The following is an 18,890-nucleotide window of genomic DNA, read 5'->3' as shown; positions in this document are numbered from 1 at the left end:
GGGAAGAGTCTCAATCAACAAACAACTCACATAAGGAAAGAATCATTTCAACATCATGGAATCACCTCCATCAATTAGGATTGTAAAATATACCCTTCCATATATATTGTAAGCCATCATTGAAAAAACATAGCACTTTATTCCCTTGAAGTTTCATCTTTCTTATAGTATAAGAGCAATGAGCTCTCATGAGTTTTATTTTTTTTTTTCCTGTGTCCTTCAACAACCTCATTGAAACCCATGTTTGTAAGCACCCCTGCGCTGTTGTGGTGAATGCTGGAACTGCCAACCCCAATACATTGATATCCATCAATGCCACCGCACAATCAATGCTACTTAAATGGGTAGAGAGATGACCTATTTCCTTTTGGTAACTGTCAACGGTTTAGTAACCGCCACTCCACTTCCCATCAAAGTAATGAGTAAAAATAGGAAACTACTTCTCTAATTGTATAACCAATATTTTAGAGATTAGATCGAATAACTCCATTTTAATAAAAGACTAAAGTCATACATGTGTCATGTGGGACATTAGAAAAATATCTAACATCCTCCCACTTGTCCCATATGACTAACTTTATTTTAGCCCCAATGAAGTCAACATTATGCGCATAAAACACTAATCCATTTCCAACTCAAATTGGCCATCATAAATACTATGGTCAAATGAATCACTAGTATGAGTCATGGTGGTTGTACATCAATAAGGCGACATAGTCCCTTCCATGTACTACAACACTAGCAATCCAATCAACCATGGCTCATAAATGAGGAAGTATCCAAATTGGTCCAACAAAAACTGTCTTTGTAAAAGACTTCCTATTATCATTTATCCAATCTCATAGATGTATGTACAAAATGGAAAATAGGAAAAATCAGAAACATGAGATCTCAAAATGTCTAATAACATAAACAAACATTTGTAATCCAAACATAATAGGCATCAAGGGTTACAATCAAGACCCATCCTTTTAACATGTTCTTTAAATGTCTTTGGTGGTAACCCTTTAGTTAGTGGATCTGCAACCATGAGCTCAGTATTAATATGTTCAATAGACACCCGTTGTTTCTGAACTTCCTCCTTAACGGCAAAATACTTTAACTCCATGTGTTTAGCACCATTAGAGTATTTGTCGTTCTTGGAGAAAAATATAATTGTAGAATTATCACAATAAATCCTCAGCGGCTTCTCAATAGTGTTAACAATAGCAAGCCCTAAGATAAAATTTGGCAACCATAAACCATGAATCACGGTCTCAAAGCATGCCACTAATTCAGCTTTCAATTGTGGATGTAGCAATAATAGTTTGTTTAGCACTTTTCCATGAAATTGTTGCCCCAGCCAACAGATATACATAACCAAAAGTTGATTTTCTACTATCAATACATCCAGCAAAGTCTGAATCAGTGTAGCCAATCACCTCCAAATTATCAGACCTCTTAAAAGTAAGCATATAATCTTTTGTTCCCCTCAAGTACCTCATCACTTTCTTCGCAGCTTTCCAATGATCCATTCCAGGATTACTTTGGTATCTATCCAACATACCAACTGCAAAACTAATGTCTGGCCTGGTGTAAGTTTGTGCATACATCAAACTTCCTACAGCAGAAGCATAAGGAATTCTTTCCATCTGTTTACGTTCCCATTCATTTTGTGGACATTGCATGAGACTAAATTTATCTCCTTTCTGAATTGGGGCTACACTAGTTGAACAGTTCTCCATACCAAATCTCTCTAAGATTGTTTCAATATATCGATTTTGAGACAACCCCAACAAACCACGTGAACGATCATGGAATATTTCTATTCCAATCACGTAAGTTGCCTCACCCATATCTTTCATTTCAAAATTCTCAGAGATGAATTTCTTGGTTGTGTGCAATAAACCAAGATCACTACTGGCAAGCAATATCTCATCAACATATAAAATCAAAAATATGAACTTGCTCCCACTAACCTTTAGGTATATACACCGATCAACGATGTTTTCCTTAAATCTAAAGGAAGTAATAGTATCATTGAATTTAAGATCCCATTATCTAAAAGCTTGTTTAAGTCCATATATTGACTTATTAAATTTGCAAACCATCTGTTATTTTCCCTTTATGGAGAAACCTTCAAGTTAATCCATATAAACCTTTTCTTCTAAACTCCCATTAAGAAAAGTAGTTTTCACATCCATTTGGTGTAGCTCTAAATCAAAATGAGCAACTAAAGCCATAATGATTCTAAGTGAGTCTTTCTTGGATACAGGAGAAAAGGTCTCCTTATAATTAATACCCCCTTTCTGAGTGAAACCTTTGGCCACAAGTCTGGCTTTATGTCGTTCGATATTGCCTTTTGAGTCGCGTTTGGTCTTAAAGACCCATTTACAACCAACTACTTTATATCCTTCAGTCAATTCGACAAGTTCCCAGACTTTGTTTTGATCTATTGATTTCAACTCATCATTCATGGCATCAATCCATTTATCAGAATCACTATAGCCAATGGCTTGTGAAAATGAAACCGGGTCTTTACTTGTCCCAATATCATAATCAAATTCTTGTAAATAAACCACATAATCATCAGAAATAACAAGTCTACGTTCTCTTTGAGACCTTCTTAATGTTGATTGTTGTGGTTCTTCCATATTTGGTTCATTAGTGATAATCTCATTGGAGAGTGATTGATCATTAATTTGTTGTTCAACATTGTCAAATGATTTTACAATTGTAGGAACAACAATTTCTTTAGAAGTTATGGGTAGTGGGACTTGCACCCTAACTTCTTGAATATTTTTTTTTTGTAATTGATCACTCCCACGGATTTCACCATTCTCAATGAATCTGGCATTACTTGTTTCAACAATTTTCGTACTATGATTAGGACAATAAAACCTATACCCTTTGGATTTCATTAGATAGCCAATAAAGTAACCACTAATGGTTTTGAAATCCAATTTCTTTTCATGTGGATTATAAATCCTAGCCTCCGTTGGGCAACCCCAAATGTGCAAGTGCCTTAAACTTGGTTTCCTTCCTGTCCACAGTTCAAAAGGAAATTTCTTTTCATGTGGATTATAAATCCTAGCCTCCGTTGGGCAACCCTAAACGTGCAAGTGCCTTAAACTTGGTTTCCTTCCTGTCCACGGTTCAAAAGGAGTCTTTGGAACTGTTTTAGTAGGAACCCTATTGAATAAATAAACAACAGCCTTAAGGGCTTCCATCCATAACGAAATGGGTAAAAAGGAATTACTTAACATACTCCTAACCATATCCATCAATGTACAATTATGCCTTTCAGCCACTCCATTCTGCTGAGGCATACCTAGCATAGTGTATTGTGCACATATACCATGCTTTTCTAGGAGTTTAGCAAATGAGCCAGGGCGTTGACCCAATCCATCATATCTACCATAATATTCACCACCTCTATCTGATCTGATAATTTTCACCTTTTTATCTAATTGTCTTTCAACCTCAACAATGTACACCTCTAGGGCATCCACTGCTTGAGATTTTTCATGCAATAAATAGATATAACAATAACGTGAAAAATCATCAATGAAAGTGATAAAATATTTTTCTCTACCAAAAGATGGCAAGTCAAATAGCCCACAAATGTCCGTATGGATGATTTCAAGAAGTTCTCCACTTCTTGTAGCACATTTCTTTGTATGTTGGTTTGTTTTCCCTTAATACAATCCACACATAAGGATGGCAACGGGGCGGGTTCGGGACGGGTCGCCCCCATCCCAACCCCGCCCTGTTCATTTAAAATAATTCCCATCCCCGCCCCGTTTAACTTTTTTTTTAATTTTAATTTTGTTTTTAAAATTACTTTTAAAATTTTTTACTTGGATATTCACAAATGTTTTCTCACTTTCCTCTATTTTCCCTATGAAATTCGAATATGCTAAATTGGTCTCTTCTGTAACTATGCTTTGCGATCTTCAGATCAAGGGGAAATTTAGGCTTTCTTCAAATTGTTCGATGTTTTTCTTTGGGTTGTTTGGTGTAAAGTGAAGATACTCTTGTTACTGAAACGACAATCGAGATAACTATTTTATTCTTTTTTTTTCTCCTGTTTTTTTAACTTTTTTTTCTCTGTTTGTTTGGCTTCCGAGAAAGCATGGAAGAAAATTTAGAAGCTTGCAACGGTTAATGTTTTCTGTTTGGACACAGAAAAAAACAAGAAAAAAAAAAGCCAAGTTGTGAAAATTCAACAGTGCGGATTTTTTTTCCTAGTTGCTTGCCCCAATTTTTATGGGCAACCATACTGAGGCAGATCGCCGGCGACGAGAATTTGGGAGCATGGATGGCGTAAATTACGGAAATGCCCTGTTGATGGTGTTTTTTGTTGTTTGGAGGATAGAAGAAAAAAAAAAGAAGGGAAAGAGACTTTCTCAAGCATTTCTCCAGAAAATCACACCCCAAGTTCAAGCTGGGAACTTTGGCAGCTCGTCGAAGAACCCAATTCGAACGCTGGTTTTTCAGAGACCATCTCAATGACTGTGCTTATGAGGATATGATTACATGTTATATATTCATATATTTATAAATGGGGCATGGCGGGACGGGACGGGGTAATACCCGAACCCGTCCCGGGTTTTAAAAAAATTTCCAAACTCGTCCCAAACCCGTTTATTAAAATTGAACCTCGTCCCATTAGGGGCGGGGCAGGGCAGGTACTCGAAAAAACCCGCCCCATTGCCATCCCTATCCACACACACATCAAGATCAGTAAAATCTAGGTTAGGCAAAATCTCATCTTTCACTAATCTCTTCATTCTTTCTTTGGATATATGACCCAAACGTCTGTGCCACAAGTAAGAAGAACTTTCATTGATCAGGTTACATTTAGTTCCAACATTATGATGCAAGGTTAGAAGGCTTTCAGTAAAATGACAATTAAGATTCAATTTATACAAACCATCACATAAACTACCGGAACCAACAAAAGAAGAATTTTTAAACAAACTGAATCTGTTATTACGAAATGAAAATGAATAACCCTCAAGGTCGAGTTTAGACATAGAAACCAAATTACGAGAAATAGAAGGAACATAAAGAGTCTGAAACAAATCTAGATAACAATTAGTGTTTAGAAATAAACGAAATGTCCCGGTAGCAACCACTGGAACTTTGACTCCATTTCCCACAACTATGGAACTTTCATTTTGGTTTAAAGTTTGGATTGTAAGGAAGCCTTGCATCAAATTAGAAACATAAACAGTGGAACCTGAGTCAATCCACCAAGTATTAGAAGGAACTTCAGTAAGATTTGATTCGAAACATACGTAAGCTAAAGGCTTACCTTTCTTCTCAAACCATGCCCTACATTTGTGGCAATCTCTCTGAACATGCCCAAACTTCTTATAGAAACGACACTTGATACTGTTTTGTCTCCTTTCATGAGCCTTTATTCCTTGAGGAGGCCCATTGATCTTAGGTGGTTTTGCCATTTTGCCCTTCTTAGGTTTCTTCCACTTCTTACTGGCTCATTTACTTATAAGGTGAATTGAATGATGTCCTTGTTGCTTAAGTCTTGTCTCTTCTTGAACAAGCATACTGGCCAATTCATTTACATTCCACTTATCCTTAATAGTGACGTAATGAATTTGAAATGGCCCATACTAAAGAGGCAAGGAGTTCAAAATAAATTGAACAAGAAAAGACTCATCCACATTCATCCCAAGCGCCTTCAGTTTAGCAACTAGATTTGACATCTCAAGGGTGTGCTCATGCATCCCACGAGTACCATCAAACTTCATGGTGGTGAGTTCAGCCATTAATGTCCCAGCAAGAGACTTGTCAACCGAACAAAAAACATTCTTCCACAGTCTTAAAAAATTCCTTAGCAGTGTCACGTTCAGGAAGTGTTGACTTAATGTTGTTCGCTATACTCATTTACAGAAACATAATGCTCAATCTGTTCGATCTTTCCTAAGAATGACTTAAAGTTTTTTCTTCTACACTACTTTCCTCAGTAATAGCAGGCGGCTTCTCAGTCCTAAGTGCCAAATCAAGATCCAGTACACCTAGGTGAAACTGGACTTGCTCAGACCAGTCTGAGAAATTTGTTCCATTAAGGATCGGAACAGATGAAGCGTGCGAATGAAGCGAAACAGGAATTGAACCTGCAATTAAATATATGCTCACACATTAATGCTTTGAGTTAAATAATAAATAATAAATAGTACTACTATAACACATCTTTAGATGAAAATTACAGCATACAAAATTAAACTTTTGACTATTATGGTGATTCCCTTTCACCTATCAAAAATAATTAATAATGTATCCATAATCCGATAGGTCCGTTACCTTTGGGTATCCAATTCCAACTCTCAATTAAGGGTACACATTAATTATTTTACCTCAGTATATTAATCACAAGAAAAGTGGTGCACCTTTGGGCCAAGCCAAAATATTCTCATGATCAAAGATACATATAAATACCTATTCAAAAATTTGCAAAGCTATTTTCTTAATACTTGGGATATGAGTATTAAGATCCAAAATACAACTTAAAACCTATGACTTTCTAGTTGGTTCACTTTGGTGATCACCAAACTATTTCATAAAATAGGATTTCGAGTTGAAATAATCACTTTGCAAAACAATTTATCATCAATCACATCACATCATCATTTAAACAGTTTCATATATGTGACAATTTCATGTTCATATAAACTATAGAAAATAATTATAACATATCAATACAAGAAATGTCAATTATAAAATCTAGACATAAATCATATTTGTAAATGATACACATGTCGTGCGCTATGTTCTATACTGTAGAACAAATTATGGGCAATATTATCAATTTACTAAATGATAGGCATGTAGCATCACGAAAAAAAAGAAAATGCACGAAAATATGTGATTTGTTCAATAAAAGCCAACGGCATTACTAGAAATTCTCAAGGAAATGGTCAAACCATCATAGCATCATATATGAATCACCCAGCAAAATAAAATCCCACTCATCTAGGAATTAGTTAGTCACTGAATAATAAGTAATAAATAATGTAAATAAAAAAAGAGATTTAATTTATTTTGTGAAAAACTTTAATAGTCGCAATGGAAAAAATAAAATCAAAACTAAATCATATCAAATATAACTGAGCAAATCTAAATGAAATCTTCCCCAAATAATTGATTCCAGCAAATAGATCATAATGGAAAATCATGAAAGTCTTAACAAGTGCTATGATACCACATCCAAATGAAATTAAACGTAAACTTAATGCTTTATAAATTCCAAGATCTTGACTATCATGATTTTCACAAACATAAATAACATACCGGAATCCATAACAATTTCTTCAATTAATTCTTCATCTGAAAACGTAGAATTCTCCAGGAGATAGATTTCTCTCTCTTAGCCCTTTCTCTTAAATGAAAAATTACATTCCACACACACAAATGATGGAAACCGTACAATGCTACTTAAATGGGTAGAGAGATGACCTATTTCCTTTTGGTAACTGCCAATGGTTTAGTAACCGCCACTCCACTTCCCATCAAAGTAATGAGTAAAAATAGGAAACTACTTCTCTAATTGTATAACCAATATTTTAGAGATTAGATTAGATAACTCCATTTTAATAAAAGACTAAAGCCATACATGTGTCATGTGGGACATTAGAAAAATATCTAACAAAATCAGTCTAAAACCTGAATCATGGGTCTTAAGGGCTAGCTTACCTCTACAACCAAAGGAGACAAAACCATCAATGAATACATGTATATGATCAAGTGCATAGTGAATGAATTGGCTCTTGTCAACATTCATACTGATGAAAATGATCTTCAACTTCAAGTTTTTCGTGATCTTGGAAAGGAATGTAAAGATGTTTGCATAGTAGTTAGAAATCGTGGGTCTCTCATGACTTTTGAAAGCTTCATGATGCACTGATTGAACAAGAAAGCTTCCTTCAAGGAGAACAAGCTCCCTCTGCAGACAACTCATCTTTCACTGCTAATCACTCTTAAAGATCTGGGCAGCCCACTAACCCTCAATCTAGGGCCTCATACAACAACAAAGCTGTCCAATCTAAAAGCATCATGAACCTAGCTTCTCACCATGGGCATAGACATCAAAACTTCAATCAGAACCACTCCAAGTCTCAATCTATTGTGGTGTGTCGATTTGGTCACAAACCTAGCCACAATGCCCAACACTGATACCAAATTCAAGGGTATCCCACCTAGAGCATCACAAGCTAATTACACCACTCCAAGTGACGGGTGGAATTCCCACAATTGGTTGATCAAATCCAAGGCAGCACACCACATCACCTCTGACCTCAACAACTTGGGTACTCATTCTGAATACAATGGGAATGATGATATCATCATTGGTCACCTCACCAACAACTAGTTTCTCCTTACGTAACGTATTTTGTGTTCCATCCATGCAAAAAAAAAAAATCTTGTATCTATTTCTCAATTTTGTAAGACAAATAATGCCTCTATTAAATTCTTTCTTTTTCGTTTCATTGTGAAGGACTTGAACGCGGTGCACAACTCACTAAAGGCTGGAGCAAGGACAACATTTATGAATGACCTGAGCATTCCCTTTCCTAGGTTTCCTATCTGCAAGCCTATGTAAGCACAAGGTCGTCCCTCCAAGATTGGCACAGCTAACTTAGACATCCCTCCAACAACATTCTACATCATCTAGTATCTCATAAAAATATTCAAGTGTTATTCACCCTCTACACTTTTCAATATTGTAATTCTTGTCTTCGCAATAAAAGTCACCATCTACCATTTGGTGTCTCTTCTTTAAATAGCACAAACCACTTGACCTAATTTATACCGATGTTCGGGGCCTTGCTTCCATACCCTCAGTTGATGGTTTCTGCTATTATGTGATTTTTGTTTACCACTTTACCAAATACATGTGGCTTTCGTTACTCTGCAATAAATCAAATCTCTCCTTACTTTTTCCAAATTTCAAAGCATGGGTGGAAAATTATTCGATACTTCAATTGTCACCATACACTCAAATGGCAGAGAGAAATATACAACCCTTCAATCCCTACCTGATTCTCACAGCATTCAACATCTCAAAACCCACCCTACACTCCTCAATATAATGGTTCTACTAAAAGGTGACATCGCCATATTATTGAAACAGAGCTCACCTTACTATATCAAGCATCCATCCCTCTTTCGTACTGGTCATACGCCTTCCTCATAGCCACATGCCTCATCAACAAACTTCCTACACCCATTCTTAGTCTTGTCTCTCCTCTTGAAAAATTGTTTTCCAAACAACCAAACTACCACAAACAAAAAAAAAAAATTGTTGTCTTTGCTATCCCTGATTGCATCCTTATACTCATCACAAACTTGATCCAAAAGTCACCCCATGTATTTTTCTTGTCCATTCATCTCATCAAAGACTTTGCTTTGCCTAGACCCCTCCATGAACAAGTTGTAACCTCATAGCATGTCGTGCTTTTTGAAACTATTTTTCCTTTCAAAACTCATATATCGACATCTTCCCCAATGTCAACCACTACCATTACATCTTGGATCCCAACTCCATCTCCTATTCAACCTACGCACTTCAAGATACTTGTAACCCTTTCCTCTCTCCCAAGTGAAACTACCAATCCTTTGCCATAGCTAACCATGGATGCTCAAGTGTCGACTAATGACATTGTGTCTCTAATCCAATAGTGAAATTCCCCAATGTCTAACCTTCTTGAGGAATGTAACTTACTTTGTTCATGAACCCACCCCACCGTTCCCACCCCACATCCCCCTATCCGCACACACCTTATAATCACCCGATCCCTGGATAACATGTTCAAGCCCAAACAAATTCACTTCAAATTCCAAATTAGTGAAAAAAAATTTAAAGAATATTGTATAAAATATTTTCTAATAAATTTCCTCAGGATTTCTTATAGAATAAAGAAAGTTCTTAGGAAGTATTCTATATAATATCATTTAAAAAAAGATTTAATATGGAGATCAACAAATTTTGTTTTTCTTTTTTCCGATGGAGAAACTATTTTAGGATCTAGAAATTTTGTCCTTAATTTGCAGGACCCTCACACAGCAGTGTGGCTTTTTGACATTCCGTGATCATTTGGTTTTATTTTGTTTTTATAGCAGAAAAAAAATAATAAAAAAAATAAAAAATAAAAATTTGAATGACATTTCAATTTTCAGCAAATTACCTTTCATAGCTTGCTGGTTAGAATGATGTGCTAATGTCAGACTACCTACTTGTAATCTTATGATCAGCATGTGAAAAATCAAAAGGACTAATCCAAATTTCAAACTGCTCCACTAACTTGCACTTGAAGGGAGGAGCAAATCCATGCTTGATCTTCAAGAAATGCCATCATTTATGAAAAACAAATTCATTTTTCTTAGACTTTTGGAATAATTTAAATTTTCCAGTCCTGTTCACAAACATGAAATAAGAGGAACAGAAGTACGCAATTCATTGTTCTTGAATCAACCCTACAAGCTGTAAGACAATTCATTTTTACAAGATACTAAATAGAAGACAATAAGCTGTTTCCAGCAAGTAAGCTGACCGGATACTGAAGGTTACAATTCAGTTTCCTCTTTGTTTTTGTGATGGTGCAAAGAAAATTAATCATATCTGTAAGAAGAGACTGATAAGTAGGGCATGATCATGGGCTTTCCGTTCCTCCCATTCCTTCTTGACCTTATTGGGAATGATAATTCTCATGCCTGTTGCCTTTCTTTCTTCTCTCCTGTTTCCTCAATTGTAACGAGTATTGAGAATTTCTGAAAGACTACACATACAATGTTAGAAGTATTTAAACCCTAGATGCCAAATTTTAGTATGTAAAGAATGAAGAAGAAGATGTTGTACTTGTATATATATATACATAATCCTTAGAGATTGCAATACCTTAGGATCAAGAAAGTGCATTCAGGTAGGACCATCAAGTAGCCAAGTGAAAGAAAATATTATATAGTAATATACATGCTAAGGTACTGAAATATATATGATGAGTTTCAAACAGTTAAATAAGAATATAAATTAATGGACCAGGTGTAAAGGTACAAATAAAAGTAACCATATATATATATATATATATATATCAAAATCCTTAAAAATTGCAATACCGTAGGATCAAGAAAAGAAATTGCAATACCTTAAGATCAAGAAAATGCATTTAGTTAAGACCATTAGATAGTCAAGTGAAAGAAAAAAAATATTATATAGTAATATATCAAAGAGAAAAATGCTAAGGTATTAAAGTGGTACCTACCGAAAAAGAGATCTGAACTATTGAAATACATATGATGAGATTTAAACGGTTAAATAAGAATACAAATGAATGGGACCATGTGTAAAGGTATAAACAAATGGAACCATGATACAAATAATGAGACTAATGAGTGGTGCCCTTTTAATAGGTATCAAAAAATACCGTACCCTTTTAATTTTGTAATCAAAGAGTATCTCATATTATCTCATAATCTACAATATCTTGGGATTGATGTGTGGTGTGTAACATAGTAAGGTTATGTTTGGTTTGGCAATAATTAGAAGGAAAGAAAAAAATATTTAAAAAATGATATATTTTCATGCTTGTCTTTATATGGAAAATAGCAAAAAAGTTCAAATATAATTAAAATTAGTTGATATATATATATATATATATTCAAATTTAATCTATATATAGAAAAGTTAAAATAAGTTAAATAAGTTTAAAAAAAACATATAAAAATAATTTATTGACTTTAATGCTATATTTGGTTCTAGAAAAATATCAAGAAAAGAAAAATGTTAAGAAAAATAATTCTCATATTTAATTTTGTTATAAAAAATATGAAAAAAAAAATCAAATAATTAAAATTAATCATAAATTTATGTATTTTGAAATTATTTAATCTCTATAAAGAATTAGAATAGATGAAATGAATTTAGAATGACATATAAAAATAACTTATCGAGTTTAAATTTATTTTTTTATTTTCTTTCACTTTTTCTTTTCTTTTATTTTTTCCTTTATTTTTTCTCATATTCTCCCTCAAATTTTCCAGGAACCAAGTATAACCTAAATCTATTTTTTTTTCTTTTTTTTCTTTTCTTTTTTTTTTCTTTCTTCTTTTTGGCTATATTTGGTTCCCAAAAAAATTGAAGGAAAATGCAAGAAAAAATAGAGAGAAAAAATAAAAGAAAAGAAAAAGTGAAGAAAAATAAAAAAATAAATTTAAATCGGTAAATTATTTTATACGCCACTCCAAATTCATTTTACTTATTTTAACTCTCTTATATAAAGATTAAATAATTTGAAAATACATAAATTTCTAACTAATTTAAATTATAATTGATTTTCTCTTGTATCTTTTAAAGTAAAACCAAATATGAGAAATTTATTTTCTTTTAACATTTTTTTCTTTCCTCAATACTTTCTTGTAACCAAAACATAACATTAAAATTTATAAATTATTTTAATATGTTATTTCAAACTCATTTAACTTATTCTTCATCTTCTATATATATAAAGATTAAATAATTTGAAAATATATACATTTTTAACTAATTTTAATTATATTTAATTTTTCTTCCTATTTTCATAATAAAATCAAACACGATAAAATCATTTATCTTCATTTTTTTTTTTCTTTCAAAGTAATTTCCTACAACCAAACATAACATTAGTGAAACATCCAAACAACTCCTTTTAGATTACATATCTCATCATGAAGTGCAAATATGCTAGATGTTAAGAAACTCATAATTCATGAATGAAAAAAAAATGGAAAGAAAATTCAACCCATAAAATCATGCAACAACAGATTGCTTTTGTGCCACGATAAAACATATATCCTTGTTTTTAAAATGAAAAAGGAAAAAGGCAAAAAGAAGTAGCAATTAGATTGGATATATATGAAAGGGATACAGCAGAGAAACATACCTTCCAGTCTTCCTCCACCTTGCTTGCAGCTTGCTGCATATTGGCTCCTCTTTATACTGCATGTGCAGTTTGGTATATAGTTGCTCTTGCTTCAAGTTATTCTCCCCTTTATTCTTTGATACTTTGCTCTCATTTCAAGTTATTCTATGGACTCTGGATGCTTCTCCTTTTCACTTTAGGGAGCATCAATCGCTTGTGTCCAACAGACTACACGATAATTTATGAAAATTTTCCACTGTTTCAGCTCTTCTTTTTTCACGTTCCAGACCAGTATGCATTCAGCATGTACATTGGCTAAATGCATTTATAGGCACTGCCCCTTTCAGAAACAGTCAAGCTATCTCTCAAATAAGGTCTTGAAGTATGGTATCATAATTGTATAATTCTTAAATCCATTCAATTCCCCCATCCTATGTTATAAAATATTAAAATTCAAAAGGGGGTACTCAAAAATCTGAAAGAATCATCAAAGAGGTGGGCGGAGCATGCAACTTTAAGAAAGATATAGAATCTCTTGGGTCTATTTTTTGGAACCCCAAGAGAACACATGAAGCAACCTCCATTAAGCAACTGAAAAATTTATAAAAGAGAACAGTAAGAAATAACCAAAAGTAAAGCAAATCTTCAGAAAGAAACAAGACAGCACATAAACAATAAGAAGGTATATCTCCTTCTTTTTCTTTTTGGGGACACTAGTGACAGTTCAAAAAAGAAAGGAAAAATGAAGAGGAATTGGAATATGGAATTAAGGAGGTGGTGCTACAAGATAGCTAAACCCAAGTCTTTGATAATATGAAGAACATGCTGGAACCCCATTTGGGTGCTGAGAATTCTTTCAGTTATACTGATCAGGTAAAGTTCATTCAAAGCAGATGAAACCCATGGGAGTTCCCAAATTTCTCGACCCTGTAGTTTTTCATAGCAGCTCTACAGCCATAGAACTGAGAGGACGAGAAATCAAATCAGGAAAACAACTTGGCCTCATCCGTGGTAGCTTTTCTAAAAAGCATTTTTGACTTAAAAAGTGTTTTTAAAGAGAAATGAAACTTCAACCAAATTTAAAAAATAATTTTAAAAAGTAAAAAAAATCGCTTATAGTGATTATCGGTGATGGTGATTTTCCCCGACACATTATTAGAGTTTGGTGATCCGAACTTTATTTAGTCCAATCTGAAAAACTCATCATGCCACTTGTAATTATAAGATTTTTTTTAAGAGCATGTAGAGGCTACGAGGAATCATCCTTCAAGTTTATTATATTTATTAAATTATTTTTAAAAAAGATATTAAATAGATATGTTCAACAATTTAAAAATAAAAAAAAATTTAACAAGCATAGTAACAGAAGAAAATTGAAATCAATGTCGGCTTAATGTATTCACACTAAATCCCAAGAAGTGTCAACGAAATTAACCAAATCTTATCATTTTCAAACTTGCGCACCAAAAGAGGATGAAGACCCACATGTTTTCATACGCTCCGTACATGAAAACGACGACGTTTGCAAGTAAGAGTTGAACGACGACTTGATTGCATGGGCCATCCACATCCGTGTTTGGGCTAATGAAAGAAATCTGTGCCGCTATTGACTTGGGCTAAGCTTGAGACAAAAGCCCAACAAAAATTAAAAGGCAAAATGTTGAGGCCACGTGTTGCAGCGTTGCTTTGACTTTTGTTTCCAAAAAAAAAAAACAAAATAAAATAAGAAAAATCAAAATATTATAATTTGGTCTCACATTTCTTAAAATTTTTATTTATTTATTTTACGCATGAAACAAGAACATCATGAGATCTGTCGATCATAAACTAAAAATTTTCTTTTTCTCCTATAAAATTCTCAAAAATGATATATTTTCATAAATAAATGTGTTGAAAATAACTTTTATTCATTGGTGTAAAAATCAAATGCCATTTCGAGGTCGCTTGAAATTGAATTTCTTGTACCTACAACAAGATCAAATACTCTTACCCAAACAAGAGTAGTTCTTAATTTCCTTCATAAAGGTATTTGTTGTTTTGTTCCTTCAAATAGAAATTTTTAAAAGTATTTTTCAAAATTTATCGAATGCTTCGGTGTTTTTAGAATTTTTACATCAAAAATGCTTTTCAAAAGCAGGCCAAGTCAACTCTAGCTGCATATAATCATAAAGAATATTAGATTACCAATTCATAATGTAAAAAGGACCGACTTATATCAAACCGACTCATAAGACTAAAAGTCTACTTGAAAGTACTTTTTAAGTGTAAAACATGTAAAAGATACAAATAAATAAAGGGTTTGAAAAAAAAATTAAAAATATTTTTAGAACTTTGAAAAAATTACTTATAATACTTCTTAGAAAATAATTTAATATATGATTTTTTTAAAGAAAATACGTGTTTTTGAAGAAAAATAAAATATTTGACAAAATTTAAAAAATACTTTTAAATTTAAATAAAATAATTTCATTAAAACCATTTCGAATAAAAATAATATTAAACATAATTTAAATGCTTGTTTAATAATGATTTTAATAAATATTTTTAATTTTTTTATTAGTTAAAAATAATTTATGAAAAGAATTATTTTTAAGTGTTAAAATGGCAATGGCAAGAAACGTTTATCACTTGCCGAACAATCTCTGAAAGGGAAAGGTTGTGATTCACACACTCTACTTTGAGCAACAACGGAGCTCTGAATTATGAGGCAGCTGAGACCACCAATTCTCTAGTGGTCCAACTCTAAATTATTAGTCAGTCATGTATTTATGAGCATTTTAGATAAGGTTTTCGGCTTGTGAAACCATCGTCTCATTGATCAGACTGGACAAACTTTGTGGACAACATTCAAATGTACTCCCAATTAATCTCTTGGCAGTTGGCATTGAAGCTAATGGAGACGTGAATCACACTCAAAGCCCATGTGAGTTGCTCCTGCACGGACTCACTACACCCCAAAAGAATCACTATCTAGCCCTTCTTTGAAGCTTAATTAAAGCATCATTTTCCTTAGGATCGCCATCGTGGAGATGCTGACGTTAGGTTTCTGAGATGGGGGTTTGACCGTGAACCCACACATATGGTGGAGAAAGAGACATGATAGCCCATGAAAGAACCCATAGAATTTTCAATCAACCTACTGTTTATCGTGGTCCCGTACCGTCCTGTGGACACGTCACTTTTTGTTCTTGGGTCAATGGTTGCCTACTCCGTGTTCAAAATTAGTACTCAAATTTATTGGCACGTGAAATAGGCATGCCCACAGGTGGCGGGGCACGTGTTGCTCCATCATTGCACACCGGCCGGAGTTCTCTTGGTGGCCGGACTGATGAAAATGGGCATTTCTGACTAGCCAGAAGGCAGAAGCAAACATCGTAGAGAACTTGAAGTTTGATTCCCGAGGAAAAGGTGATATCTGTCTAGCTAGTGTATGATTCCTTATAGGTTCACTTTTTGATTTTAAGGACTCATATAGCTACATTTCCATGCAACCCTTCTCAAATTTGTGTAAAGTCAAGAAATTTTTGCAGTCTGTTTGGGAGACAAGAAAATTAGCAGGGTTGAATGACATAAAATTTTTGTAAGATGTTTGAATAAAACTGAGACTTAATCCCAATGTATATGATTTATCTCAAAGAAGCTAAAGAAGTACTCGTTAGTGGCTGGATTGATTGATGAACTTTGATAAACTCTTGAAGCAAAAACATATAAATAAATGCTATTACAATTAAAATGTTGCAAGACAAACCCCAGCTAGGGAGATTGATTCCCAGACATCTACATGTTCACAGACTACATCCAGTACTACTCCTGTTTTTGTTTACATAATTGCATTAACATCCAAGTCACTTGGGATATCAAACATCAAGAAGTTGCTGCAGTAGCTGTCCCTCTCGTCTTCAGTGCTCCCCTTGGCATAGGTCATCTGTGATGAGTCCAATGGAGTTGAGGTGGATGACGGCGTGGATAGAACAGAATCGAAACTGAAATTCTGCGTGTTGTTACTGACGGCATTGGATTTAAGTGTCTGGTGGCCGGTTATGGAGCTGGGGATGGAATCAAAGCTGAGTGTAGGATTGGTGAAACTGGCAGCTGTAATAGGATGCCCACCATGAACTTGCCATAGATTTGGCAAGGAATTTTGGTAGGCAAAATCGGTAGGGTTTTGAGAGAGATGCTCCGCAATGGCCTGCATGAGCTGGGTTTCATTCAGAAATGGAGTGCTTGCAGCGCTGGATGTTGGACAAGCTTGAACTTCTTGAATTGAGCTCTGTAGATTGTTCCCTTGGAAGGACTCGAACTGGTTTTGGACTTGGGGATTCCCGAGCTGATTTTCTAGAAGATTTTGTAGCTGGAGTTCTGGGTTTTCACAGTGTGATGACAAGAGAGCAGTAGCTAGAGTCAGAACATCGTCGTTCACCATAGGCCCCATCCCAAGGGACCCAGCTGGAACATTAAGTTGTAATGATGAATTGTAGAGGGATGAGCCAAGAAGCGAGGCCAGTTCCAGAAGATCCATCCGTGGAGCATGAGTGACGGGATCAATTCCCATTCTTAAAAGCTTCTTCCTGATGCGAGTGTTCCAATAGTTCTTGATCTCATTATCGGTTCTTCCAGGAAGCCTAGCAGCAATTGCAGACCACCTAAGTCAACAAAATACAATCAGTCACAAAAACCATCAATCAACAGACCAAAAACCAGTCTTGCTTTTGAAAATTTGAAGGAAGAAAGGCGAAATGAAGTGAATGAAAACACTTACTTGTTACCCAAAATACCATGTAATTGTATGATGGCCTCTTCTTCTTCAAATGAGAATCTCCCCCTCTTGATGTCTGGCCTCAAGTAGTTTGTCCAACGAAGCCGACAACTCTTTCCACACCTCTTTAGACCTATTCAATTACATATAAAACACCCCACTCCATTTTAATTTTCAACTATAAGATTTAAATATATATATATATATATATATATATATATATATATATTTCCAAATTCTTCTTTTAAAAACAAAAAAAAAAGAAGAAGAAGAAGAAGAAGAAGAAAGACAGCAAGAATGAATGAAGTAGATACCTGCATTTTTGGGAAGTGTCCGCCATCTCCCATGGCCGTGTTTCTGAATATAATCAAGGAGCTTCTGATCTTCCTCTACAGTCCATGGCCCTTTCTTCATCCCATTTTTGTCACAGCATGGTGTTCTTCCCATCTTGCATAGAAAAGCTATACTGTTGTCAATGGAGAGGAGGAAAATATGAAGATGTGAAGAAGGAAGTATGTAAAGAGAGGATTGAGAAGAATATATATAGAAAGTAGAGAAAGGTGGATGAGTAAGGAAAGAGGAAAGTCAAAGGGATTCGGTGCCGGCCTTTGTTCATCAGTCTGGAGACGTGTCCTCCTTTTAGGAGAAAAAACACATCCTTTCCCTTTCTCTCTCTCTCTCTTTCTCCCTCTGATGGTAAAGTTTGTAACAGGAAATTTTTTTTTTTTTTTTTGAAAGATAATTATGTCTGAAATCCCGTAACTGTATTAATTTTGACAATTAATAAGTACGAAATTATTTTAGTAAATAATTTTTTTGGGGTGGGTATTTAGCTGTCACCAACGTATGACGCTTCCGTAGACTCCTACGTCACTCCATGCATTCTACTGCATGGCTCTGAGCCAAGTGGCTTTGAGGCTTTCACGCTGGCTTAACTCTGCCTTTTTTTTTTTTTTTTTCTTTTTTTTGAGTTTCCTTGTTGTGGTCAGATGTCATTAAATTATGTATGGATTAAAATTAAAAATAAATTTAAAATATGAAATGGAGAAGTAGTCAGTAGGCACAACTTCACAAGCACTCCAAAGAAAGAGCGAGCAACCTTAGATTGGAAAGCAGGCCTTCCTTCCAAAATTTCCAAAGTTTGTGTCAAATTTATTTGGGCATTCATGTTGTCTCATGCAGAAAAAATGGGCATCCTCTCTCCACTGGCAGATGCTTTGCTGTTTTTTTCTTTG

At 34.4% G+C, this 18,890-nt stretch overlaps 1 protein-coding gene across 1 annotated transcript; it reads right to left on the bottom strand.

Annotated features, from left to right (window-relative positions):
* Positions 1-16,540: 16,540 nt before the first annotated feature.
* LOC117909251 (transcription factor MYB41-like) lies at positions 16,541-18,173 on the bottom strand. The gene is made up of 3 exons (XM_034823205.1): positions 17,970-18,173; positions 17,659-17,788; positions 16,541-17,542 (listed from the first exon to the last, which is right to left on the bottom strand). Exons 1-3 carry the CDS (start codon positions 18,100-18,102, stop codon positions 16,720-16,722), a joined length of 1,086 nt encoding a protein of 361 aa, XP_034679096.1. The 5' UTR covers positions 18,103-18,173; the 3' UTR covers positions 16,541-16,719.
* Between the last annotated feature and the right edge of the window lie 717 nt (positions 18,174-18,890).

This window comes from Vitis riparia, chromosome 19, assembly GCF_004353265.1.
Source record: "Vitis riparia cultivar Riparia Gloire de Montpellier isolate 1030 chromosome 19, EGFV_Vit.rip_1.0, whole genome shotgun sequence".
In the NCBI taxonomy this organism is placed as follows: Eukaryota; Viridiplantae; Streptophyta; class Magnoliopsida; order Vitales; family Vitaceae; genus Vitis; species Vitis riparia.
This window is presented reverse-complemented; position numbering and strand designations above follow the sequence as displayed.

Excerpts from the sequence above, each read along its gene's own strand:
- LOC117909251 (XM_034823205.1), bottom strand. The coding sequence starts at position 18,102 with ATGGGAAGAACACCATGCTGTGACAAAAATGGGATGAAGAAAGGGCCA. Across the intron at positions 17,789-17,969 it reads GACACTTCCCAAAAATGCAG|GTCTAAAGAGGTGTGGAAAG; the intron begins GTATCTACTTCA and ends GTAATTGAATAG. Across the intron at positions 17,543-17,658 it reads CATGGTATTTTGGGTAACAA|GTGGTCTGCAATTGCTGCTA; the intron begins GTAAGTGTTTTC and ends TTGTTGACTTAG.